The 27264-nt window shown below is 39.4% G+C and overlaps 1 protein-coding gene across 3 annotated transcripts in view; it reads right to left on the bottom strand.

The window, feature by feature from the left end:
- Nucleotides 1-27264, bottom strand: part of zmynd8 (zinc finger, MYND-type containing 8) — an 85652-nt gene that overhangs the window by 46306 nt on the left and 12082 nt on the right. For all 3 annotated transcript variants that reach the window (XM_028811631.2, XM_028811635.2, XM_028811633.2), the window contains exons 2-3: nt 13392-13462; nt 6128-6282 (exon numbers count right to left, since the gene is read on the bottom strand). In XM_028811631.2, coding sequence (XP_028667464.2) covers nt 6128-6282; nt 13392-13462 — 226 coding nt within the window. The remainder of the gene's footprint in view (nt 1-6127; nt 6283-13391; nt 13463-27264) is intronic.

Here is a 27264-nt window from a genome sequence, read left to right as displayed (position 1 = left end):
CATGACAGACTAACACCAAGTCAATTAAGCTTGAGGGTTATCAATCTGTGCAGTTAGGAAGCATAAGCAATTGTGAATCAACTTCGCCTGTTTGGAGCAAATGAAAGTGACAAAAAGTGCACTGGAAAGGCAACCTCAAGACAACCCCCCAAAAAAGGAATGGTTTTGCAGGTGGTGACCACAGACAATTGCTCTCTCCTTATCCTTCCTGACTGAGTCTTCGCTAGTTTTGCAATTTTGACAGTGTCCTTGTCACTACTGGTAGCATGAGGTGGTACCTGCACAGATAGTCTACCTCTATCAGGATGGCACATCCATACGTGCTGTCATAAGAAGGTTTGCTGTGTCTCCCTGCACTCAAGAGCATGGAGGAGATGGACCACTATATGATAAAAGCTGGACAGGGCAGTGGAAGGGCATCATCCTAACAGCAGGCTCCTTTGTGTGAGCTGGAACAGGAGGAGCACTGTCAAAATGACCTTCAACTGGCTACTGGTGTGCATGTTTCTGACCAAACTGTCAGAAATTGACTCCATGACAGTGGCATGAGGGCCCGATATTCTATAATGGGAACTGTGCTCACAGCCCATCACAGTGCACCTCACCTGCCATTCACCAGAGAATACACAATTGGCAGCTCCGCCATTGGTGTTTGGTTCTCTTCACAATTGAGAGCATGTTCACACTGAGCACATGTGACAGATGTCAAAGAGTCTGAAGACACCATGGTGAACGTTATGCAGTCTGCAACATCATCCAGTATGACCAATTTGGTGGTGGGTCTGGGGAGGTATACTTTGGAGGGTCACACAGACCTCCACATGCTACTATACTGTACCTTAACTGCTGTTAGGTACCAGGGATGAAATGTTCAGAGCCATTGTCAGACCTTACACTGGTGTAGTGGACCCTGGGTTTCTCCTGATGCAGGACATGTGGTGTATCAGGTCCACAGCTCAAGTCAAAAAGGCCAATTTTTAAATAAATAGTCGCCACACTCGTGGCTTAGACAGGGGGCGTAGTAAGTGTAGCCAGAGCGGTTCCCGCGTGATTCATGATGTGGACGGTCCTCACTGGTGCACTAGTGCACAGGTGAGGAGTCGTCCGCATCCGTGATTGGCGCTGGGAGCTGCTAATTGCCACATCTGATCCACATGCTCGTAACAAATAGCGCGAGGTGGCAAAGGAGGAAAAAAAGAAAAGAAATGAGAGAAAGAAATAGACAGAGGTTAAGGGAGGAGAAGGCTGGAGAAATGGGGAGCCGGTGCGAGCGAGTGAGCAACAGCAGGCTCGCTTGAGCATAGGCAGGCAGGTGGAAGGAGAGCCCTGAGGGAATGTTTGGTCGACACTCAGGGTAGATGGATTGGGTCACTCCTGCTGAGCTTTTCAGAGGTGCAGGAATGACCAGGATCATGGACAACTCACTGCGTAAGGCCAAGAAGGCAGCGGCAGTCGTGGAGGCTTTGGGTGTGTAGAGCCCCAGTATAAGCGCCCTTGCAACTGGGGGAAGGAACCCAAGTCTCGGTCTGGGTGGAGCCCAACGTAGCCAGGGATCGAAGGGCTACCGGACCAGTAATGGAGGGAACTGCATTTTGCTGGTTGTGTGACTCCCCTGTTGCGGAGCCCGGAAAGGAGAAGCAGGGGAGTTGCTGGGTCAAAGAAGGATGCACCGAATTTTTAAATAGGCTGCTTCTAGCCGTTATTTTAACCTCGTCATTTTTTTCTATTGGATTTTAACCTCCACCCTTTCACTTGTTTTTATGGATTATTTATTTAATGACTTGTTTGTGATGCACTGCACTTTACTTTGAACACTTAGTTTTGTTGTTTTAAAATAAAAGCACTTTGCACTTTTTGCACCATCCCCTTGCTTTATTGTTGTGCCTAACTGCCTAGCCCATCGGTGACATTACCGACAGTGTCAGGTTCAAGAGCTTCAGGAAGCCAGATGAGAGCATGGAGCGGAACCTGCATCATCACAAAGAAATATATGAGCAGATTTGTGATTCACACGGGTTTAATTACTAGCCCACAATTTCTCTACAATGCACATGATTTTGGAATATTTTAACCAAATATTACAGTTTAATCATTTTTAAAGCCGAGAAATGTCTATGAACATAAAGTATCCCTGCACTCTTTGCTTTTCAATAACCCTGTAACCTAGTTTTTAAGCATTTATAATAGAAGTCAGTGTTCAGAATAGCATACCATGTCATTCGTCAACTGAAGCTCACACATAGGTCTGGGTACCAGTACTCACAGTACAAGTGCCGGTTAATTTTGTGCAATCCCATATTCTAAAGAACAGAAGCTCACTTTCTGGCAGATGCTATTTAGGACCTGGTACACTCATAAGGCTATAGGTATCATAGTTTCAAGGAGAAAAATGAACTTAATAAAAATATGCTAGGAACAATAATGTCTATTTACAGAGAGGCAGAAAGAAACATTTTTAGACATTTATGAGGTTAAGGAAAATGATTTCATAGTCAAGATACTGGAATTAATTGAATAACTCAATTACTATTACAACTTTATTTATGGCCAATGACACCTCCTGACTGCACTGATCTCACAATTAAATTCTCTATAAAAATACAAAAACATACATTTAATTATTTATGTTACCATATATAGCCATATGAAGATCAATTCATTTAGCAGAGCTTACAATAAGTTATTAGAATTATGTCAACAAGCAACAAAGTAAAGTTTTAGTTTTCATGAATATGTAGATATGCCTGTTATATAACTTTCTTTATCAACTCTCAAAATGAAGACATTAGATAAAACTGTTTTTACAGGCTAATGTAGAGGCATACATTTGTATTCGGGGGAGCAATTAGCAAACTGATAGCAGCAGAGAGGGGTGGGTTTGTAACACTGTACCTAGCACTGCCATCCCTTGGCTTCTGAAAATGATTCTGAATTCTAGGCACTGTCTGTATAAGGCAGACACAATCCAACTGTGTCTGCATGGATTTATTCCACTGGGGTCTCCTGATCTCTTCGCTCATAACTAAGAGATGATACTTTATCAATCTAGTAATAAACACACAGAAATACCCTAGAAGGAACCCAAAAAGCCCAGCAGGATGGTCTGTGCATTCCTGCACAGCCATAAGACCTAAAGCTCAAAGCTACTGTTAATCAATGTGGAAGGTAAACATGGGGGTGCATCTGACCCTAACCTAAAGATATAGCGATAAGGATACTTGAAAGATAGGTCTGTACCATGCACGTGACTGGGCTGCCTAGTGCCAGATACTGCAGGATAGGCTTTAGATCCTCACAACCCTGAATTAGGAATGTCATAGGAAAATAAACAGATTGATAAAGCCTAAATGGTCTGTATATACAGTATGTATGCTCAACATCTATAACTATACATACATATACAGATATTTCCCCTGATCATACACAAGCACATTGCTTAAGTAATCAGTATTTACATTATGAGAGGATTTACTTAGCAGCAATGCAATAGTTTTGGTCATCACATTTATTTCATTGCTTTGCTACATGAGCGGATATAAATTTGTGCATGTCTATTCAACAGATGAACTTTCTGTTTTCGTACAAACTGACAATAATATTCAAAATGACATAACATTAAACGTTTGTGGAAAATACCACGCAAGGGCTTTAATGCATTAGATTTCTTGTGCTTTGTGCTATACTGGAAGAAACAGCAGTGTCATGGAAAGTGCAATCTAATTCCAATCAGTGTCAATGAAACCTAACTGAAATGACTTTATCAGTAGTTTGCATAATGAAATAAAATTTACGCTAAGAGCTGAATGAAAAATGTAACTAAATTGAAATTGAACACTTGAAAACTAACTCCAATAAAATGAAAATCAGTGGAAATGAAAATCTATTGTTCCTGCTTTTAAAAAAAAATAAATTTCTGGAAGCCTATTGTTGGTTAATGTTTCCTCTGAAATGCAAGCATATGTGGGTGTGCACAAATAAAGTTTCAGGACACAATATTTACTAGAAGTATACAATGAGGCAAATCAGGAAGTCTCCTGTCAAATGTTTACAAAAGAGGAACAGCACAACAGCCATCTTACAGTAATCAAGTGCTAAAACTTGCCATTGAAAGTCCAGAGTCAAATACTTTGAAAATTTACTTTAAAGTGACCCAATTAGTTTTACTCATGCCCTATCATCAAATGTTATTCTATAATGTAATATATGAATAGATAATAACAAGTGTGTAAAATATCAGTGTGGTGGTTCGGTTTTTTCAACTCATTGAAGAGGATACAGCCTAATGAATTGGAAAATACACTTGATATTATTTCATAAAGAAGTCTTAGAACAGGTTGAGGACCATGACATGCTAAAAACACACAAACCTACCAAAGAAAAGAAAAAAAGTATCACTGGTCAACAAACTAACTTTGTCTCTGTATAAAGCTGCTGCCTGGCCACCTCAGTCAGTCTAACATAAAGATACAAACACAGTAATCTGGCATTGCTATTTATTGAATGTCTAGGAGGCTGTGTGAATTACCTGCCTTCATAAGGCACTACAAAATTTTAAATGCCTTGTGCTGCCCAGGTAAATTATCTGCTCCTTGAACAGATTGGCACTGCTACAACAATGAGACAGACTTTATGAAATCTTCAGAAAATAATTATCTGTATGGATGGCTGGAGCAAAAAGAGCCTCACTTAATATTTCATTGGCAGACAGTATGTGCATGTTTCTATGGTTATTTTGTTTAGCATGCATTTTCTAGTTTTCATTAAACAGCCATTATTAAAGCTAAAATGTAAACTAAACTTAAATTATTCTCTCAAAATAAAAACTAATTGAGCTAAGATACCAGACAAATAAACTGAAATAAAAATGGTCATAACTTCATAAATCTAAATTTACAGTAAGTAGAAATTGAAATGACAGGTGAAAAAAGTATTGGGAAAAAAACTAATTAAAAGTACTGAAACTAAAGTAACATTAATTCCATCACCCATGCATACATAGCCTCTGGTGTGGAACTTACTCTATATTCTGTATGTAGCAGTACAAAATGAAACCAAAATAAACATAAAAATAAGTAACATCTCAAACATATGTTAAAATTCAAGCTATGTTATTGCATTGTTAATTTACTACCTTGCATAAGTCAGGACGTGAAGTACCTGAACATGAAAATTTCCTTATTTTGTTCACTTTTAGGTGCTCTGAACTATTGACTTTATAAAGGCTACAGGGCTATTACATGAAAAAATTAAACATAAACTAACTTCACTGGAAACTGTTAATGCTGCCTTCCCATATACACTTACCAATGTAACAAGCAACTGTAAAATGTTTATATTTTAGTAAAATTTTCCTTTTATGACAGCACAGAAACAGAAAGAAAATTGTCTAGTAAGAAAGGCAATGGTGCAACAAGGGCTAAGCAAACATGTAGGAAGGTACAGTGGAAGGCTTGAGTTGGCAGTGAATGGCAAACTGTCTTGTGTGTTAGACCACAATTCACTACACATGAAAATACTAGACGTTTATGTGTGAGCAAATGGATTTCCTGTACTAAAATCAGCAAATCATTAGGGCACTTCCAAAAGAAAACTTTATGTTACATTAGATTATATTTTGTTTTAATATTTTATTATATAATTAATAGCTTACTAATATTTTGATAACTGCAAAACATTTTTGATAAGCCTAGTAACATATATGTGATTCAAAGTCTACAACATTGGTACTGCTGCTTATTAAAGAATTTTCCAATACAAATATTCATGTTGCCAAGAATAGGTATCTGATAACTACAAATGCATTACAATCTCCCACATCTTACTAAGCAGACGATTGGAAATACTTAACATTTATTCTGGTTGGATTTTTCATCCACCGTATTTGTATTAAAAGTCATGGTTATGTGCCCCAATAGGCAATTTCTTTTTTATTTTTTAATTTAACTTTCACCACCTGTTTCAAATCCTGCATAATGTTATTTAAAGTGAAAAAATAAATGCCCAGAAGCTGTACCAAAATTAGCAAACTCATACCTGAACAAAGAAATACTAACAAGTTTAACCATTAGTTTAGGGAAGCTTCAATTCTTTATTGAACTCTGGTAAACAAAACACTCTTTATAGATACCTGTTCTTTGTTGTTGCTGTTAATTAAGCCAGGTTTCTTTTTTTTCTTTATAGGGCTTGCAGAGCTATCTGAAGGAGAGTGACCATTAGATGAATGTTGGGGACTTGGGAGTTTTCTTTTCTGTGCTGCTCTTTCTGCTGAGCCTGGATCTGAAACTAAAATAAAACAAAAGGACCAACATCATTACATATAAATTCATATACACTCTTTACAAGTGTTAGTATAGGTTATTTATTTCTATTTTTTGGATAGAAACCATTAAGCCTCTTCTGGGCAGTAGCTATGAGGCATATACCAAAGGCTTTGGTTCTGGCTTTGTGTTGTCTATTGTTGATTCTTCCAGCAATTTTAAACCATAACTCCATTAAACAACAATGCCTGTTATCTGTGAGAAAAATAAAATATGGGGAAACCACTGACTGTATTATCCTCCTTGGCATTAATCCCGAGCATGACTCAAACTCTGAATTTTATGTAAATACGGTTAAACCCGAAAAATGTAATGATCTGCTGTACAGTGTTAAGCCAGAATAACTCTTGTGGCAGTATTTTGCTGACATCTATTGAATAAAACAACATTGTGTTGCAAAAGAAATCACAAATATTTCTATGCATTCTGTCACTTTATGATAATTCATCAATATTCACAAGAAGGGTGAAGCCTTCAATAAAAAACAAAATGGCGCACGAAAAGCCATAAAGTCAGTTTTTTAACAAACTGAAACTGAACCATGGGTCGAACCGAGCGACACTGATGATGATATGAACTGGTCATCAGACATCTCTTTCGTAAAATTTTGATCTGCCAAGCCTCAGTGGTGTCCATGTTTGGTGTCAGTTTCATACTACTGCTGACAAACTGGCAGCTCCTTGTTGCCCATTTACAGGTAGCCCCAGTCTAAAGATGTTTGTTGATCATGATTATCTGGACTATTTACAATTTGTTGATGATAGCCTGGTGGAGAAAATAGTTGTTCGAAGAACCCACTATGCTAAACAATATTGGAAAAAAGTCACGGTAAACCATTTGCTTGTCGCAGTTGCTGGCATCCTGTTATAGCAGACAACATATTGGAGGTTTTAAGTCTCCTAATTCTGCAGAGTATAGTGGGTAAATTAGTCCAGAGATGTCACTGGTCCATAAACTGGTTGCTGCAGGTTCCTGTCTTCAGTAAAGTTACAAGTGTCACTTTTTTCTCATTATAAAATACCTGCATTATACTAGTAACAATGACTATTATGAAGCCATTCACCTAGCACTGAAACTTAACAAACTGGGATGTTTATCGACGAAAGTCTCTTTGGTTACAAAGGGAAGGCTGTCATGGATATACTACATTGCATCCAAACGGGCATGATTCAGTATCAAGTTTTATATGCTGTGCAAAGCAAGTTCTTGGTACATCTGGAACTCAATATTCAATACCAACAGAGGGACCAAGTAGGATGGCAATTACAGTCAATACAGCGTCACTACATTATCTGTGCTGTCACTGATGGACTGTTTTGTTTAACAAGTTTAGTGTATAATGATTGACAGTGTCTATACCTCATTTGAACTGCTTGAAATTTTACTTCAAAGAAAAACTAATAGATGCGGCACTGTACGAACAAACCTCCATGATATGGTGACTCTAGCCATGTGAATGCTTCAAGCAGCGTGGTGCTGTAGCTGTGTGGCAAAAATGATTATGATCAATTGGAGAACAAGAAAGAAGTTAGCCTGCTAAACACTATTCAAAATGCAGCAACTGTTGATGTTCGTATCAGGGAAACTGTAGAAGTTATTAAACCTTGAGCTGTGGTAGGGTAGCACAATACAATGAGTGGTGTCAATCGTGTAGGTCAGGCCCTGAAATTCTACCCTTTCATGCACAAGCAACTGAAAAAATATTACAAAATTATCTTTCGACATCTGCTCGAACAGTACCTATGTGCATTGATGACCGTTTCAAAACATATCACATAAAGCATGAATACTAAATCTATACCAGTACAGTACGGCAGATGACGCTATACTAACTTTCCTACATTATGTTTGCTTGTTGTTATTTACAGGTTTCTGTTATACATAATAACAGTTTTTGTGGTTGAAAAAAAAATGAACACAACTGGCTTTTTTCTCTGGGGGTAAACATAATGCTAAGGAGGTTAATGAGATTTTTTTCATGTCTTACACAATTTTTGTTTTCTTCCTAGATTCCCAGTTTAATTCCTTGGATATCATGGATTCCAATGCATATCAGTAAAATTAGCTATACTGTATTGATTTCAAAACTAAGACGTGACATGTTATGTTGTTGCTGTGCTAATGCTTGTGGTATGTTGCATAAATACCTTTCACAAACTGCTAGCTAAGGAAGCTAGTTCAGTTCCAAGGAATATTCATGGGTTGGTGTGTGTGTGCAAAGTCAAAAAATCCATATTACTAACCAAGAATGGTAAACCGGAAGGCACAGACGCAGGTCTCGGTAAACCGGAAGGCATGGACGCAGGTACACGGCGATGGACCCAGGAGACATAGTGCGCAGGCGCCTACAGCGCGCGTCTCATAAACCGCAAGCGAGGTCTGATCCAGCGCGAACGAAGGAGTTACGGCTCAAAAACGAAAGAGCTCAACTAACGTAAATAGGACATGAAGCAACAACGCACCCATAGCTAACGACTAACGACACAGCCACACAGAAAAGAGGATTCTGCACTGTACCCCAGAGTCAAACGTAAGACACTACGGAGTCCACAAAGGTCCACAAAGATAGTATGGAAGGCACGAGAAAGTACGAAAGGCGCAGGCGCATAGAACGCGCTTCTGAACTAAATGTCCACACTACACAACATGGTCCGGGTAATGAGAATAAACAAACTCTCCGTATTAAACGTACGGCATCCTCACACGTCCAAACCACATAGCATATGTGAATCACATTACAGTGATGCATTATTAACGGTACAACCACAGCAAACGCTCCGTATTAACAGTAAGTGCAATTATCCATATTACTAACGGTAGACAACGGATAACTAATGGAGTCACGGTCACGGCTCCAAAACGATCCAGCTCAACTAACAGAGCTACAAAAAGCGAGCATGCATGGATAAAAACAATAGACGTAGGCGCCTACAATGCGCGTCTGAAACCACGGAAGCAAAGCAGGCACGGGTTCAAAACGAAAGACCACAACTGATGGAGATACAAAAACGAGCCCGCCTGGATATAATCAATGAACGCAGGCGCCTACAGCGCGCGTCTGAAATGCCGCAAGCATAGCAGGCACGGCTCCAAAAAGAAAGAGCTGGACTAACGGGGCTACAAAAACGAACCCGCCTGGATAAAACAAATGAACGCAGGCGCCTACAACGTGCTTCTCAAACAACGCAACCAAAGGAGTCACGGCTCCAAAATTAAACATCTCAACTGACAGACATACAGAAGCGAGCCCGTCTGAATACAATTAATGAATGTAGGCGCCTACAACGCGCCTCTCAAACAGCAGAGTCAATAGATAAACGGCAAAGAAAGGAACGACAGACGGCCGCTAAACAATTCCGCCAATTAGCTGACAACGCATTCTGTAATGAGTCCACTATTAGTGAATATTCATTAGGATTAATGAATATACTTCCTTTGTTCGTCATCTACACTTTTACACTCCAATATATCTCATACATTCATCAATGTATTTCGGGTTACCCAACACCGGGGGTAGGCGAGCGAAGCGAGCAGGGGGCGGAGCCCCCTTGTAGTTGAATAAAATATAAAACAAATTCTAGAATCCTCAAGCATAATTCTAATATTTAGATCAGTAAATCAGTCATATGACTGGATTACACATTTTGCAGAACTTAGTTTTCCTGGGAAAGCTGAAGACTATCTTGCTAAATGTAGGCTGGAAAAATTAATCTTCTGTCCATCAAAGCCAATGGGAAAATTGTTAGGTTTAGTTTCCACCAGATGCAACAGTACACATCAACAAGAGTGAGAAAACAAGAGTACCAAAAAGAAAAAAGAAATTCAGACACAAGGAGAACATACAACATACAATCAAGTTGACCTTTCATCTTGTCAAAAAAATCAAAGTTAAAGAGCAGAACTGAAAATTGTTAACCAAAAAAAAACAAGTGATCCAACTGCAAAGAGTATCCACAGAGTTTCTAATACCAAACTTTATACAGGGTGAACCAAAATGAAGTATCACATTTCTCAAGGTCATTGTGTGAGATAGAGGCAGCCGAGTGGACTGGAGTTGCGGGGTCCTTTGATAGGCGATCCATTGTAGTTTTCAGTCAGCAACATTCCTTTGTCCGGTGCACACCGTGCTTTCACTGTCAAAGCATTCTTTAAAAACAACGAATCCATCATCACTACGCAACACGCCTTCCAAATGCATTTCAGCATTCGTCCTAATGCTGACATCCCATATCGGAAAATAATTCTTCAGTAAGTGGCTAAATTTAGATAGATGGGTACAACACTGAACAGAAAATCTCCAGGCCGGCCTTGGACTTTACAAATGCCTGAAAACATCCAAGCTGTAAGGGCACCAATTTTGCAGTCTCCTACACATTCAGTCACAAACATGCTTCTGCCTTAGGCATTTTCAACACGTCTTCAAGGAGGACTCTGCATGAGGACCTTGATTTCTATCCATATAAAATGATGGTAGCGCAGGAACTCACTGAGAGAGACTGGGAGAGCCGTAGAGAGATGTGCATGAACATTCTGCAAACCGTTCATCCAAATGCCATCGCCATGTGCAGCGATGAGGCACATTTCCATTTGAATGGTTGTATAAATAAGAAAAACTTTCGCTATTGGGCTGAAACCAACCCTTGTGAACTTCATCAGAGACCCCTACACAGTAAGCGTGTTACAGTTTGGTGCGCCGTTGCAGAATTTGGCATTGTAGGCCCTTACTTTTTTGAGGAGGGAGGAGCAACAGTCATTGTCACTTCAAAACATTACATTGAAATGCTAGAAAACTTTTGAGGCCCCAACTGGAAGAAATGTGATGTGGTGGATACCTAGTTTCAATAGGATGGAGCAATAGCTCATATAGCATGGAGATCCATACAAGTTTTGCGGCAGATGTTTCTGGGGAAGCTGATCTCCTTGCACGGTGATGTCGGGTGGCCTTCACATTTGCCTGATCTCGCTTCTTCTGCGATTTCTTCTTGTGTGGATACCTCAAGTTGAAGGTATACATTCACCGACCTCAAAACCTTGAAGCCTTCAAGGATGCTATTCGCCACAAAATCACTACTATTCCCCTTGAAATGGCAAGCATGGAAGTCATGCAAGCGTTCAGAAATCATCTTGAAGAGTGTATCGTTAATGATGGCCACCACCTTGAAGACATCATTTTTAAAACACAGTTAAAAAAATCTATTTTGTATACCCATTTTTGTGTTGTAATGAAATTTATTTTACCTTATAGCGTTTTTGTAGAATAAACGTTTGAAATGTGGTAATTCTTTTTGGCTCACCCTGTACCTATGACCCAGAGATGTCTAATTTACAGTTGACCTTACCTAGCAACTGCATAGAAACAAAGAAAACAAAGAGCATAAAATGATGACACTGACAACAAAAACAAAAAGGTGCAGCAGAAAAAGTAATGTATCTTTAACAAAAATAAGTTTAACAGCTAAATTCTTTGTCCTCCAAAATCTAAGTTTACATTAAACAAAATGTACAGAAAAATTCATAAAGCACAGGAAAAATTTAAAATGATAATAAAATCATAACAGATATCAAACTGCTTTTCATTATTTTTTTCCCTGATTCCTCATTCTTTTCTCTAGCACTCTCTCAACCACCTTCATTACCTGCTCCTAAAGCTTTATCACTTGATATGACCCTACTCTTTCCTTTGTAAGTTGAATGAGCACCCTTCTTTTCAGGAATCCTCCTTTCACACAGTCATGTTGCTCAGGTCTGTCAACCATACAAGTTCAGGGTCTTTGTTGCTTTTAACATTTCCGACACCACTTTTTTAGCGTTTTTGCAAACAACAACACCAGGTTTGCCAACACTGCTAGAAAAACTTGAAGCTTTCCACTATTTTCACACTTTTATCTTTCCACACTGTCTCAGCATGAATGTGCTCTCTTTCTGTTCAGTACTTCCCTCACCTCACTTCACCCAATTTTCCCAGCAGACTCCCAATTACATGTTACAATCACTATATTCTCTCCACTTAACACCTCTTACTCACTGCCTCTCTTTCATCTGCTTTTCCAATAAGTCAGCCTCTCTAGGTAGCATCAATCCAAGGACCATCATAAATAATGTGTTCTAACTCGGGTTTGGCCTGTTTCCCCAACTTTAAGTTTTCATGTAGGCAGCAGTGGTTACCAATGGGGTACACTGTGCATGATTTGCAGATTTCTACTTTGTACATCATCACAGAAATTGTGACCTCTTTTGACCTCTTTCTTTGGGTTTTGGTTTCAATATTTTGTGTGTTATACTTTCATGGTTAATGACCCTCACCTGGTATTTTGATATCTTACTGCTAAAACCCTTTTAATACTCTTTTGGGGTCCTTGTTTGGTTCTTTAAATTATTTTGCTCCTAGGGAACATGTTTCAATTGGCCAACATAAAGTCTCAAAGGTATGTGACCACAGAACTTTCTGGTACCCCAAAGTTTTTCATAGAGCTTGAAAGGGCAGGTCTCTTAGGCAGCTTTCAAATAACCTTCTCTTAAAAGGACACCATGATACGACTCCTTCCACCTGTGTGCTGACAATTAACAGACAAGAGGATAATGCTAGTCCTCCCAGACACTTTGAATGGGCAACATATCTCCACTTCTCCTGACTTGAGACCATAACCTGAACACTGAAGAGGAATTGTTTCCCTGCAAATCTTTTGTGATCTCACCCTGTCTCTCTATGTAGAGGGTCATGAATCCATAGCATCTGCTGGTTTATCTGCCCTGTTTTCAACCAAGTCACACTTTTTTACTCACTCTGTCTCCTGTAGGCTGGTGATGCTGCCTACTGTCCTTCCAGGACATGTTCTAAAATTACAGGGCTTACCAGCCACTGGTGGTGCCTTTTTTCTCACTTCAGAATATCAAGTTACATTGCCTCTTTCTCATGTCCTTGGCAGTAACTATCTCTTAACTAATCATAACAGATAGTGCTAGGAATCTATAGTTTCCACTGTGTCCTCATACATAAAGAAGACCAAACAAAGTTAAAATCCCTCAAAAACAGCCAGGACATAAAAGTAGGGAAGGAACTTGTTAAACACTTACCTTTGGATCGGGTTGCAATGTCCATCCCCTCTACAACCTCTGGTTCTGTTTTAATTTCCTCTTCCGCTAAACTGCAATATTATGAAATAAAGAGGTCAGTAATAGAACTAATTAGTCTTTAATAATAATAATAACAACTAGGGGGCTTTGCCCCCTGCTTGCTTCATTCGCCAACCCCTCGGCCTGCGCTATGCCAGCCACTTCGCGTTTCTGCCGCACGCGTATGTGGATTTCACTTTCACCAAACAACAAATCTTTTCATTCTTGTGGATACGCCTCTTCATTGGGAAGAAACACTACTTTTCCCTGATGGCAACATGAATTAGACAATTTATAAGTCTCCGACTTAAAGTTAAAATCCGAACAATATATTTGATTTCTTTTCGCTGTTCTGTTATTTCACCGATTAATAATTTCCGTATGTTTGTGCTAATGCGATGTTTACTATCATTTTTTTGAGATGTTTGAATTTCAGTACTTTCATTATCTCTATCCTGTCCTGCGGTGGGTTGGCACCCTGCCCGGGATTGGTTCCTGCCTTGTGCCCTGTGTTAGCTGGGATTGGCTCCAGCAGACCCCCGTGACCCTGTGTTCGGATTCAGCGGGTTGGAAAATGGATGGATGGATGGATTATCTCTATCCTGCTCTGCATGTGTTTCGCGCCAACGTTTTTGAACCTCTTTACGACGTTCTACTTTGTCATCTACTCTTTGTCTTTTATTTCTGGCCCCGGGCATGGTTAAATCTCTTGGCACAAAGTCTCGTCTCACGGGACTTGAAAGTATCTCTCTGAAAAAGTTACAACATGAGGTTTAATAACTTGCCTGCAAAGCTTAGACACAGGATTGTAATGATGCAAGATCTGGCTAAGGCTACAAGAAATTATTCAGCATTGAAGGTTCTCAAAAGCACAATTCTTAAATGGAAAATGTCTGAAACAATCATAACTCCTTTCGGAGCTGGATGCCTGGGAAAACTGAGCAATGGTAAAAGAGTTGACCAAGAGCCCAATGATCCCTCTGGCTGAGCTGCAGTGAACCTATGTGGAGATGCAAGAAACTTGCAGCACACCAGCCATGACAGAAATAATCCACCAATCTGGGTTTTACAGCAGAGCAATCACTCAGAAGCCTCATCTCAATTAAAAAAAAACAAACAAAAAAAAAACACCTTGGAGCTTCCAAAAAGGCACTTGAAGGACTCTCAGAACCAAAATTGAACTGTCTGACCTCTATTCAAAGTGCCATGCCTACAGAAAACAAAGCAACACTCATTACCTGCATAATACCATTCCAACAGTAAACCATGGAGGTGTTGGGAGACTAGTCATGGTCTAGGGAAAGACAAAAGGAACAAAGTACAGACATTTAAATCTGACACTGTTCCCCTAGCTAAGGCGTCACCAGATGGATGCACAATCCTTCATAAGTCTAGAGATTCTGGTCGAGAAGGAGGCCTTAGAATAATTTATTGTAACAAAATGTAAATAATTTCTAAAAATGTAGGCGACTTCTATCCTTAGAGGCATTCATTTTAAATATTAAAACAGATTTCAACATAATTGCAGTGGTAGTCTACAGACCACCAGGGCCATATTCATTATTCATTACTGAATTTGGCAACTTTTTATCTGATTTGGCTATAAATTATGATCATGTAGTATTGATGGGGAATTTTTATGTACACATTGATGTGGAAACTGACACTTTTAGCAAATGTTTTACTTATTTGTTAAATTCAGTAGGATTTTGTCAGATTGTCAAAGGTCCAACTCATAATCATAGCCACACATTAGATTTAATTATAACCTACAAAGTTGAAATTCAAAATTGAAATATTACTCCATTACATGAAGTTATTTCTGATCACTACTTAATTACGTTTGATTTGATTCTGCCCATACCAATACACTCACAGATTAAAAGAAAGTCAGTGCGACATCTAGACTGTAATTCTGCTTCAAAATTTATAAATACTTTGAGCAAGTCAAGTGTAATTGTGGAAAACAATTTAGATCAGTTAACATCGAATGTAAACATGGAAAACAATTTAGATCAGCTAACATCACATGACAATATGACCTTGAGTGATGCTCTGGACGCAGTGGCTCCCCTTAAAACAAAAGTGATCAAAGCACACAGAAACTCTCCCTGGTTTAATGAAAACACTCGAGCTCTTAAATTAGAGTGTCAAAAACTAGAGTGCAGATGGAGAATAACAAAGCTGCATGTCTTTCAAATTGCATGGATAGACAGTGTTAAAAAATATAAAAAAGCTCCCTTTAATGTTTGCTCAGATTACTGTTCTAAAATAATACATAGCAATAATAAAATCCTCAGGTACTGTTTAGAACAGTGGCTAAACTACCAAATGGAAACTCAGATCAACAGTGCAAAATACCAACAGATATTAGTAGTACAAACTTTATGAACTTCTTTAATGAGAAAATTAAAATATAAGATCCCAGATCTCAGCATTACAATGCAAACCACATACTAGCTTAGCAGACCCTGTCTCACATTGCATTCAACACTTTAGAAATTTTAATCCTGTAACTCAGCAGAAAGTCTTGACTTTAATTTCTAAAATGAAACCTACTACTTGTTCCCTAGATCCGGTGCCAACAAAACTAGTAAAAAGTGCAAGGGATCTTCTTGCAGCGCCTATTCTTAACATTATCAATAGTTCATTACTGCATGGTACAGTACTTGATGCACTAAAAGTGTCATTCATCAAACCATTACTTAAAAAGTCAGACCAAGACCCACATATACTAAATAATAAACTCATTTCAAATTTACCCTTTCTCTCTAAAATAAAACTTGAAAAAATAGTCGCCAGTCAGCTTCAGTCACACCTTACGCATCACAATTTACTTGAGAAATTACAGTCTGGTTTCCGCACTGGTCACAGTACAGAAACAGCACTAATATGTGTTGTAAACAGCATTCTGATATCCTCTGATGAAGGAAACTCCACTGTAATTATGTTGTTAGACTTAAGCACAGCGTTTGACACATTTGACCATTCTATTTTACTTCACAGGCTGGAAAATGATGTTGGGCTTACAGGCAGTGTCCTTGCCTGGTTTAGTTCTTATTTATCAAATTGATTCCAATATGTACAGAAATGTGCTGACAATACTCCATCATTATACAAAGAAGTGAGATATGGTGTCCCGCAGAGCTCAGTACTGGGACCTTTAATGTATTCACTTTACATGCTTCCACTGGGATCTATCATTAGAAAACTGTTCATTTTCACTTGTATGCAGATGACACCCACTAATACCTTTCTTTTAGACCAAATGAAGTGTCTCCGATGTTGATTTAATTAGTTGTGTTAGTGAATTAAAGGAGTGGATGGATGAAAACAACTTGTCTTTAAACACAGATAAAACAGAGTTGTTAATTATTGGAGGGAATGATGCTGATCACAACAACATTTTGTCATCAGTTAACTCAGTTGGAATCACCATTAATTTTACTGACTATGCTTGCAATATCTTTGATTCTAGCATGTCATTTAAAGCGCACATTACAAAGTTTTCTAAATCATGTTTCTTCCATCTTAAAAATGTTGGGAAATTAAGGTGTTTTCTAAATAAACAGGATTCTTAGAAATTAATTTATGCATTTATTTCTAGTTGGATTGACTACTACAATAAGGTGTTCACTGGATTTTTCAAACTGTTCTTTATACAGCTTCCTGTTAATCCAAAATGCTGCTGCAAGAATTATTACAAGAACAAGAAAATACGAACACATAACTCCAGTTCTTAAATCCTTACACTGGCTCCCGGTTAAGTTTAGGGCAGATTTCAAAATCCTCCTTTTAACGTATAAGGCCATAAATGGCCAAGGTCCAGCTTACTTGCCTGAACTTATCATGACTTACAAACCAGAATGTGAAATCTCAACATCTCATGATGCAGAGATGCTGGTCTGCTTATGTTTTTAAGGATTAATAAAATAATAGTGGGAAGTCGAGCTTTTAGTTACACGGCCCCTAAACTTTGGAATGGTCTGCCTGCTACTACAAGTGATGTCCCTTCGGTCTAAGCTTTCAAATTCCGGCTAAAGACTCACTACTTCATTTTTGCATATCCGGACTAGAGCTTCTGATTAACTGTACAGACTGCATCTCTGTTGTTAGTTATAATTTGTTACTAACCCTTACCTATTCTGTTTCTCTTCTCGGTGCCCACCTGACAAGTTGTTTTGCCTGCCTAAGGTAAAGTCATCTCTAATGAAGGATCGCACGAATCATCTGGTAGATGGGTCCGTTCATTGTAATATCATCTATTGTTGAATTCTGCTCTATACTTCTAATATTTGTATTGCACTATTATATTGTATTACTTGTGTTCAGTTCTGTGTATTGTATTGTATTTACCCCCTGTTTTTGACAGCCACTGCATGCCCAACCAACCTGGAAAGGGGTTTCTCTTTGAACTGCCTTTCCCAAGGTTTCTTCCATTTCTTTGGGGAGTTTTTCCTTGCCTTCTTAGAGAGTCAAGGCTGGGGGGTTATCAAAAGGCAGGGACTACTTGTATAAACTGTATTGCATTTCCTTAATCGAAACCTGCTTCAGTCTGAACCTTAGACTGGGCAGAAAGTTCACCACCTTCTAGCAGGATAATGATCCTAAGCCACAAAACAACCATTAAACTGGCTTAAGGACAACTCTGTGAATGTCCTTGAGTGGCTCAGCCAGAGCCTGGACTTGACCACAACTGAACAGTAGTAGAAAGACATGAAAACACCTGCACACTTATATTCTCCAATCAGCCTGAAAGAACGTGGGAGGATATGCACAGAAAAATGACAGAGAATCCCCACATCCAAGTGTGCAAAGCTTGATGCATCACACCCAAAAAGACTCCAGGCTGGAATCACTGCCACAACTAAGTACTGGATTAAAGGTCTGAATAATTGTGTTAAGGTGATAGTTTTGTTTTTTATTTTTAACTAGCAAAATACCCGCGCTTCGCAGCGGAGAAGTAGTGTGTTAAAGAGGTTATGAAAAAAAAAGGAAACATTTTAAAAATAACGTAACATGATTGTCAATGTAATTGTGTTGTCATTGTTATGAGTGTTGCTGTGTTTTATATATATAAAATACACACACACACATATAAACATATATATACATATACATATACACATATATATACATATCTACATATATATATATATATACACATACTGTATATATATATATATATATATATATATATATACATATACACATCCACATATCAACATATATATACACACATATATACACACACACACGCTTTATGGGTGATGATTGTTTTACTCTTTTTATTTTTATTTTATTTTATTGTAGAATCAACTCCTATCTGCGCACAGCAGGGTAGCCGTGGGCGGATGCGTATGGTGTATTCACTCCATGTTATCGTGCATTGCGCTGTCAGTGGTATTTTGATAAAAGAATTTGAACAACATATAAGAAGCGTATAAATTATTAAACAGTAAAACATTAACATTTAAGAAGTAAAGTTACATTAAGTACTACTGCAGTGCCTTAGGGTATACCTCATTTTTTGTTTGCCCATTACATGCTTAAATGTATACATTTTTTGGTGCACCTACCCGAGAACACGCGACATATAACCGAGCGTGGGAGAAGCATGGATTTTAAACACGCGTTGAGTTCATCTGCTGGTCTCCCTCGTGGAATAACTGGTAATGTTTGACTAAAATCTACAGCGAGTAAAACGACATTACCTCCTATTTTTTTTTTTTACGATCTGTGAGATCTTGCTTTTTTCGGTTCAAGGCTTCATAAGCTCTTTTATGTTGTATGGTGTACTTATCCCAAACCATCATCTTTGAATGTTGCAAGACTTTCGCCTTGTATGTAGATTGGGGTAATTACATTCATTGCATTCCTAGTCTGAATCACAATCTGATTGTATGGGTGGTTACCTGGCACTGTAGGGTTGCCACCCGTCCTTTAAAATACGGAATCGTGCCGCGTTTGAGAATGAAATTGCGCGTCCCGTTTTGAATCAATACTGGACGGGATTTATCCGGTATTTTTTTTAAAGCAGCGTCTCATGCAAATCATCCCACACGCATTTTATGAAGATGCCTCCTTTCCTACTTTTGATTGGGTAATACTTGATGTCATCGTTAGTTTGATTGGTGTTTTTAACTGTCCAGTGAGGAGGGCGTGTCTTTTAAGTACAGTCTGCAAAGTGTTGGCACTGAGATGTGGCGTCAGCGCCATAGTTGAAGCCCCTAACGTTGCGGTCAGCAAGTCGGCTAACATCCGCCATGTACCGTCTTTCAGTTGCGAGAAGCAGATCATAGAATGGTTGAAACTGTTGCCCCTAACGTTGCGCCACGGCGTGTGGTTCGTTTATACCTCGTGTCTTCTCATTAAACTTTTATGTCGCGAATATGTTATTGCAATCCGCAGCGGGAGCGTTTCTATAAAGTTAATTTAAACTTACGTTTTACACCGTGCTTTGTTTCCCTTATGAACATGCTTGTATGCTTAACTCGCTCCGTTCTCAATTGTTTAATTAATTTTTTGCTCTTCACTGTTTGCTGCTCTTCCTCCATTTCCCCCTACTTCGTTCTTTTATCTCGCGAATATGTTATTGCAATCCTTAACGGGAGCGTTTCAATAAACTGATTGAAAATAGTTTTGCATTTACCTTTTTAGTAAAAGGCGAGCTTTTAAGCCTGAGAAATGACCCCGTAAATGCACACGTTTAATTGGACATATGTTAATATGTATGGTTACACAGTATTAAAAGACAGTGAACAACGTCAGTTACCTTTGTTCCCGCGTTTGATAAAAGGTGAGCTTTTCAGCCTGAGAAATCACCCCGTAAATGCACACGTTTAATTGCACATGTGTTAATATGTATGCTTACACAGTATTAAAAGACAGTCAAAAATTAACGTCATTTACCTTCGTTCCCGCGTGTGACTCGTGCTGTAAATGTCTTCCTTGTTTTTAGTTCACGTGATTACGTAGGAGGCGTGATGACGCGATACGTGACTCCGCCTCCTCCATTACAGTGTATGGACAAAAAATATGTTCCAGTTATGACCATTACGCTTTGAATTTCGAAATGAAACCTGCCTAACTTTTGTAAGTAAGCTGTAAGGAATGAGCCTGCCAAATTTCAGCCTTCCACCTACACGGGAAGTTGGAGAATTAGTGATGAGTGAGTCAGTCAGTCAGTGAGTCAGTCAGTCAGTGAGGGCTTTGCCTTTTATTATTATAGATTAATTTGCAAAAATGTCTAAAATCCTGTTTTTGTTCTTTTATTCTGGATTACTGAGTACTGCCTGATGAGAATAAAAATTAATTGTCATGGGTACAAAGTACAATTAAATTTTTATATTTATGTCTACCTCAGACTAGTAAAAGTAAAAAATTAATGATTATAACAGCATACACATAATTGAACATATTTCCATATATATATATATATATATATATATATATATATATATATATATATATATATATATATATATATACTGTATATCACACACACAGTAATGTGTATATATATTTATGAATGAAGACGCAGCTGTGACCTCAGTAACTGTCTCTCTGTCATCTTCGGCCTGGGAATGCTGCAAGCGGTGGCTGGAGGGGGGCAATTTCGTGGCTCACGCAGTGTGGTGTCCCTCGGGTGGCTCCCGGTGGCAAGTGGTGACCCGTGGTCCATAGTCACCGGGGCCACAGCTATCGCTCGTGTGCAGGACGATGGTTCGCTGCCCGCTCACTATTTCGCTGCAGCTACTGCTTCTGACTGGACGCAGGCTGGATGGAGCGGAGGGGGGCGTTTCACTGCCTGCCCAGCACACACGGCTGATAATGCTGCAAGCGGTGACCAGGTTGTGGCTGAACGGGGCGGCGGGGGTAGCATTGTAGTGTGCCTCAGATGGCTGCCTGTTGAATTGGGGTTGGGCGATTCACTACCTGCCTTTGGCTGCATCGTGTTCATTCTTGGTGGGCAGACGCTGTAGGTAGCATACTATAGTGGAGGTGACTGTGAGGTGGGTTGGTGATGAACCCCCCCCTTGCCACCCCCAGTCATTTTCAATAGCAAGCCTGCTTGTACTGTTACGCACATAGCAGGAAGTTGTCTCTTGTCAGTACATTAGACGTGTTGACGGGTGCCTTCCTGCTGTGATAGCGTGTACTGTATAGCGCTGTGCAGAAGAGCTCATTTTAACCTTTTGTCTTCACCCTTCAAGAATGTCTCTGAAACACAAATTTGATGCAAGTGCTGGTGATACAATAAAGAAGAGAAAAACCATCACCATTGAAAATAAAGTAGAAATAATAAAAAGGTCAAAGAGAGGTAAGACTCCATCATTCATTGGCACAGTACTTGGTTACAGTCGGTCAACAATAGCATTTATTAAAATAATGTACCTGTTCCGACTTACATACAAATTCAACTTAAGTACAAACCTACAGTCCCTATCTTGTACGTAAACCAGGGACTGCCTGTATATATTTTCATTGCATTCGTAGTCTCGAGTCCCGACCTGAATTGTGTGGGTTGTTACCTACCAGGTAACGCTTGTGGTTGGTCTGCCATTCAGCAAACATCCGCCATGGTGCCCTCTTCAGTTGCTAGAAGCAGATCATGGAATGTTGCATAGTTTACTGTCAAATAATGCAAAGAGTACGTGACACGTGTTTCGTCCTCAAATAATGAACCACACACTGTGGCGCAGCATAAAGGGGCTTCGTCTCTGATGCTGACATCCGAGGTTTGATCCCCAAGAGGGGAGCAGTAGAGTGTGTACGCCTGATGAGCCCAAATGAGGGCGAAACACGTGTCGCGTACTCTTTGCATTATTTGACAGTAAACTATGCAATATATATATATATATATTTATATATATATATATATATATATATATACACGAACATGTAATTCACTGCATTCACTGAGTAACAACCTATAGATAAAAAAACATCTCTCAATATAGTGTTGCAAGTGCTAATAGTGCTGTACTAACTGCCAGAAAGGAAGATTGAGAGATATGATTGAGGATAGCCAAGATCATTAATAATACATTTTGCCCTTCGAAGGTAGCGTGTACTAACTAGGTCCTGAACAGAAGCCAGAGGTATGCCAGTAATTTGTATGCCAACTTCACCACTCTCCATACTGTCCTGAGCTAACCAGATGCTATACCAAGATGTAATGGAGCCAAGTGAGTATGGACTCTACTTTGTACCTGAACAAGTTGGTGAGCATTGATAAAGTCACCTGGGCATTCTTCAGATATGCAAAGACATAAACGCCATCAACTCAGAGAGGGAGAGGCAAGTTTGTTCTGCCACATGAACATCACTGACAGAATAAAACTCAACAATAAAAAAGCGCTAACTTTTACAAGTAGCCAAAATTTAAACTGGGTGTTATAGACTCATATCAAATGTATGTTTTTTATTATGTTATAGTAATAATAATAGCAGCTCACTACTCAAAACGTGGAGTGCCCAGGCTTGAACCCAGAACCTTTTGGTTATAAGGTAGCAGTTCTTACCTCTGCTCCATCCAAGACTACATATCAACTTTCTGTTGATTGACATTTGAGCTTGGGTTTTTAACTCATTAACAGCAACATGTAAATTGAATGATTTTTTTCTTTGCTTGTATTCTTAAATAAAAGTGTTTATTTGATATTTGGACTAAAGTTTTCACACATTATACACTTCACGTCATTATTAGTATAACATGGAAAAAGTTTCTATTTTTGGTATGTGTTCTACATGTCTTGCCTTGCATTTTGTGCCATCCTACACTTGCACAGATCTTTGTAGACACGGAACACACACGAAATGTATGTATTCCAAATAACAATATATTATTTACCCTATACAACTCCAGGTACCTCACACCATGATAAAGAGACTTGAGCTGGGAGAACTTTAGTTCTGTTGGGTGGGGGATAGGATAGCAGGTTGCTTGCTGCTTGTGCTGATTGACACATTTTCAAAACAAAAGATGTTGATGAGGACAGATGCAAAGGAATATAAGGTGGCCCAGACTTACAAGTTTTTTCTTAGGCTTCATGAATTCTAGTGTTATACCAGTGTTTTGTGACCCAGGCTGCTGCCAATGGGTCATGGTGGGCCGATTAAGAGGTTGACAGTGCTGTGGGATATGTTTCCCCATTTCACCAAGAGGGACCTCCGATCAAGTTTGTTCTACTAATTGTTGCTAGTGGGTAACAATGAACTTAAAAAGATGCAGCTAAAGTAACTTCAGTACACATATACTTTGTGAGCATGCCCGTGTCGATCAAACAGAGGAAGCTCTGTAGTCTACTTGTGACACTGTAGGAAGATAAGTAAATAAATCAAGGTAAATAGCATTCAATCTGGCTTTTATATAACATATACATGTTTTTATATAAAGACCATCACAAACAGGACTTGCACGATTGCACTTTGCACCTTGGCAAGCTCTGTAAGCCCTGATTTTTCTTTGAAGGACACATGTGGGGCAGAGTAACTGGCAGGATTATGCCCTATTTGTTGCTGCATCCAAACAGTGCCATCTTTTGCCTTTATGCCTGGTGCAGATACGTTGTTCTTATATGTGAATGGACATTTCTTGCAGGGAGGGCTTCTGATCTCTTTCTCTGATGTAGAACCCTCATCCTCATCTGAGTTCACCTCTGTTATAGCACAGCTTTATCTGAAAACAGCAGTGTTAGATTGGGGCGAGCGTGAACGCAACTGAAAGAAAAAACTGAATAAAAAAAAAAAAGCTAACCTTTAAAAGTACTGTAAATTTATACCGGCTGTTACAGACTCAAATCAAATGTATGTTTTTATTGTACAATAGTAACAATAAGAGCAGCTCCTACTCAAAATGGTAATTCTGGAGGGTGCCGGATTCAATCCCGCGACCTCGTGATTGTGTGTCAGCAGTTCTTACCGCTGCACCACCCAAGAGGTCGTATTTACGTCGTATCCCAACCCAATTTCTTTTTCTTTGGTTATACAGTGATCCCCCGCCTATCGTGGAAGTTATGTTCCAGACACATCAGCAATAGGTGAAAATCCGCGATATAGAAAGATCATATAAATAAAAATTTTTTTTATAGTTTAAGCCTTAAAATACCCCTCCCACATGCTTTAAACACATATAAACTTATTAAAACACACTTTGTAAACACATAGATAGATAGATAGATAGATAGATACTTTATTAATGATATGTGGATGTCGGGCTAAGGATATGAGTAATGTCTCTCTATTATAAAACATTTTAACGTCACACAAGACAAGGCAGTGAGACAGAACAGTAAGAACAGCTGCTGTACAGGCTTTTAAATGATTGACGGGCAGAGCAACAAGCAGAACAAGCATCTTGGCAGAAGCAGCACAAATTCCAGTTCTCCATAGCGTGCATTCAGCTTACCCCTTCACAACGCGAAGTGGCAGGAGTGTAGCGCACCTCCGGGGAGTGGGTTTGAGCGAAGCGATCGAGACCAGATCATCTCAGACAGACACTTTGACGACACGCCCTGCTTACAAACAATTTAAAACAAGTTCACTGACATCTAACCTAGCAGTTGTTGGAATGCTTTTGGCAGACAAACTTCAGGTGCTCCCAGCTCTTAAAACAATGACAAGCAGAACACGCAGCTTGCCAGCAGCAGCTGCAGAAACCCAGCAGATGATCCGAGCACCTCTCCTTAGCATGCGTTCAGCACTCACCTTCCCTCCTCCTCCTTCAGAACGCACAGAGCGACAAGCAGGACAGGCATCTTAGCAGAAGCAGCACGAAGTCCACTTCTGCTTACCGTGCGTTCAGCTCCCCCACCTGCTTACCGTGCGTTCAGCTGCCCCTCCTGCTTACCGTGCTTTCAGCTCCCCATCCTTCATAAAGCGAGTGGCAGAGATACAAAGTGGCAAAAGGACAGCTGCTATACAGGCTTTTAAGTGATTGACGCAAAGCGTGACAAGCACAACGCACAGCTGGCCAGTGGCAGCAGCAAGACACCAGCTGAACCGATCGCATCTCTTTAGTGTGCGTTCAGACCCTCCCTTCACAACGTGAGCAGCATTATAAGTGCCGTGAGAAGGAGATTTTTCCATGCCCGGGGCAGGAAATAAAGGACAAATATTGTTTTTACAAAAGTTTTAAAGTATAAATGAAAATAATGCATATGTAACAATTCCCATGAAAATAACAATCTCTTTAAATTGTTTATCCGGTAAACCAAACCCGGGGGTGGGCGAGAGAAGCAAGCAGGGGGCAGAGCCCCCTAGTAATAATAATAGTATTAATAAATCCGCGACGTTGCTGGGGCACGATAGCTGAACCACGATATAGCGGGGGATCACTGTATTCTTGAATAAAAGCGCACTTGTTTTGTTATACTGTATGTGTACCTTTTGTGAAAGTGTGTATTTGATATTTGGACTTCAGTCTTTTTGTCGTTAGTACTATAACATGAAAAAAGTTTCTATTTTAGGTATTTGTTCAACATTTCTTGTGTTTCTCGCATTTCCTGTCATGCTAAACTAACCCAGATCGTTGTAGACACGGAACACACATGAAATGCGTGTGTTCCAAATAACGATATATTGGGATGGGATAGCAGGCTGCTAACACATTTACAAAACAGAAGATGCTGATGGAGATGTGCAAAGGAATTTATGGTGGGCTGGGATTACAAGTTTTTTCATAAGCTTCAGGGATTCTAGTGTTAAATAGCCCTCTAAGAGTCAAAAAACATATGAGACCCAGTGAAATATTAATGATAACAATGAAAGATTTATTACTGTGGCTGGTTTTATCATTTTCTAGAACTCTTATTACCTTATTGTTTTCATATAGCCCTTGGCCACAAATCCGAATTGCCTTAACTCGGTTGGCTGTATATCAGCACATGACTGCAATAGGCAGGGCTCGCAAAATCGCTAGCCCGACATCCCGGGGCTATTGTGTCTTCCAGTTGGGCTATCAAAATCTATCTCAGCCCTGCCTGTCGGGCTATCATAAGAAGGAAAAATATATGTCAATGCTTTGGCATTCTTTCGCAAATGTAGCTGGGTAATTATGTCATTTTTGGGCATCGATGAGCCACTGTCAATATGTGAAATATTGAAATCGCGCTTGAATTTGCGCTTGTTTTTTACTTTCACTTTGTGATCGCGCAAACTGTGTATAGAGAGCGGCAGTACTGATTGGTCAGTGACGGATTAATTGCGCACCAATTCCTCTGACATCGTCTTATCAGTCATTAGTTTACTATTCAAACATGACAAGTGAAATCTCCCGCAGCAAGCTTAAACATGTGATAGAGGTTGATTGCGCAGAGAATTTAAAAAATCGCTGACCGTTATGTGTGTGCGTGTGTAAAAATAGATGGATTTACGCAGGTATTTAAGTTCTGCTGAGCCAAATAAGACAAGTCAGGGTGAAGAAGGGACAGCCAAAGAAAAGCCTACCACAAAGCGGAAAAGATATGACAAATCAGACTATGAGGCAAAAAGAAAGCGCAGCTTTTTGGTTTCATGGACAAAAGAATTTCTGTGGCTGGAATATGACAAGCTAAATAACATAATGTTCTGCCAGGTGTGTCGTGAGTTTCCCTCGATTTTTGACTCGACAAGCGCCTTTGATACTGGGACCAGTAATTTTAGGAAAGACCCAATCAAAACCCATGAGAAATCTCTGCATCACAAGAAATGCATTGGTGCTCAGTCTGCAGCATCTTTCCCAGAACAAACACCAATTGCAAAAAACATACTAAAAATAAACCAAGCACAACAAGAAGTCCTGAAAAAGCTGTTTAGAACAGCGTACTATGTTGCAAAGAGTGAACTACCA

Source organism: Erpetoichthys calabaricus, chromosome 10 (assembly GCF_900747795.2).
Source record: "Erpetoichthys calabaricus chromosome 10, fErpCal1.3, whole genome shotgun sequence".
NCBI classification, from domain to species: Eukaryota; Metazoa; Chordata; class Cladistia; order Polypteriformes; family Polypteridae; genus Erpetoichthys; species Erpetoichthys calabaricus.
This window is presented reverse-complemented; position numbering and strand designations above follow the sequence as displayed.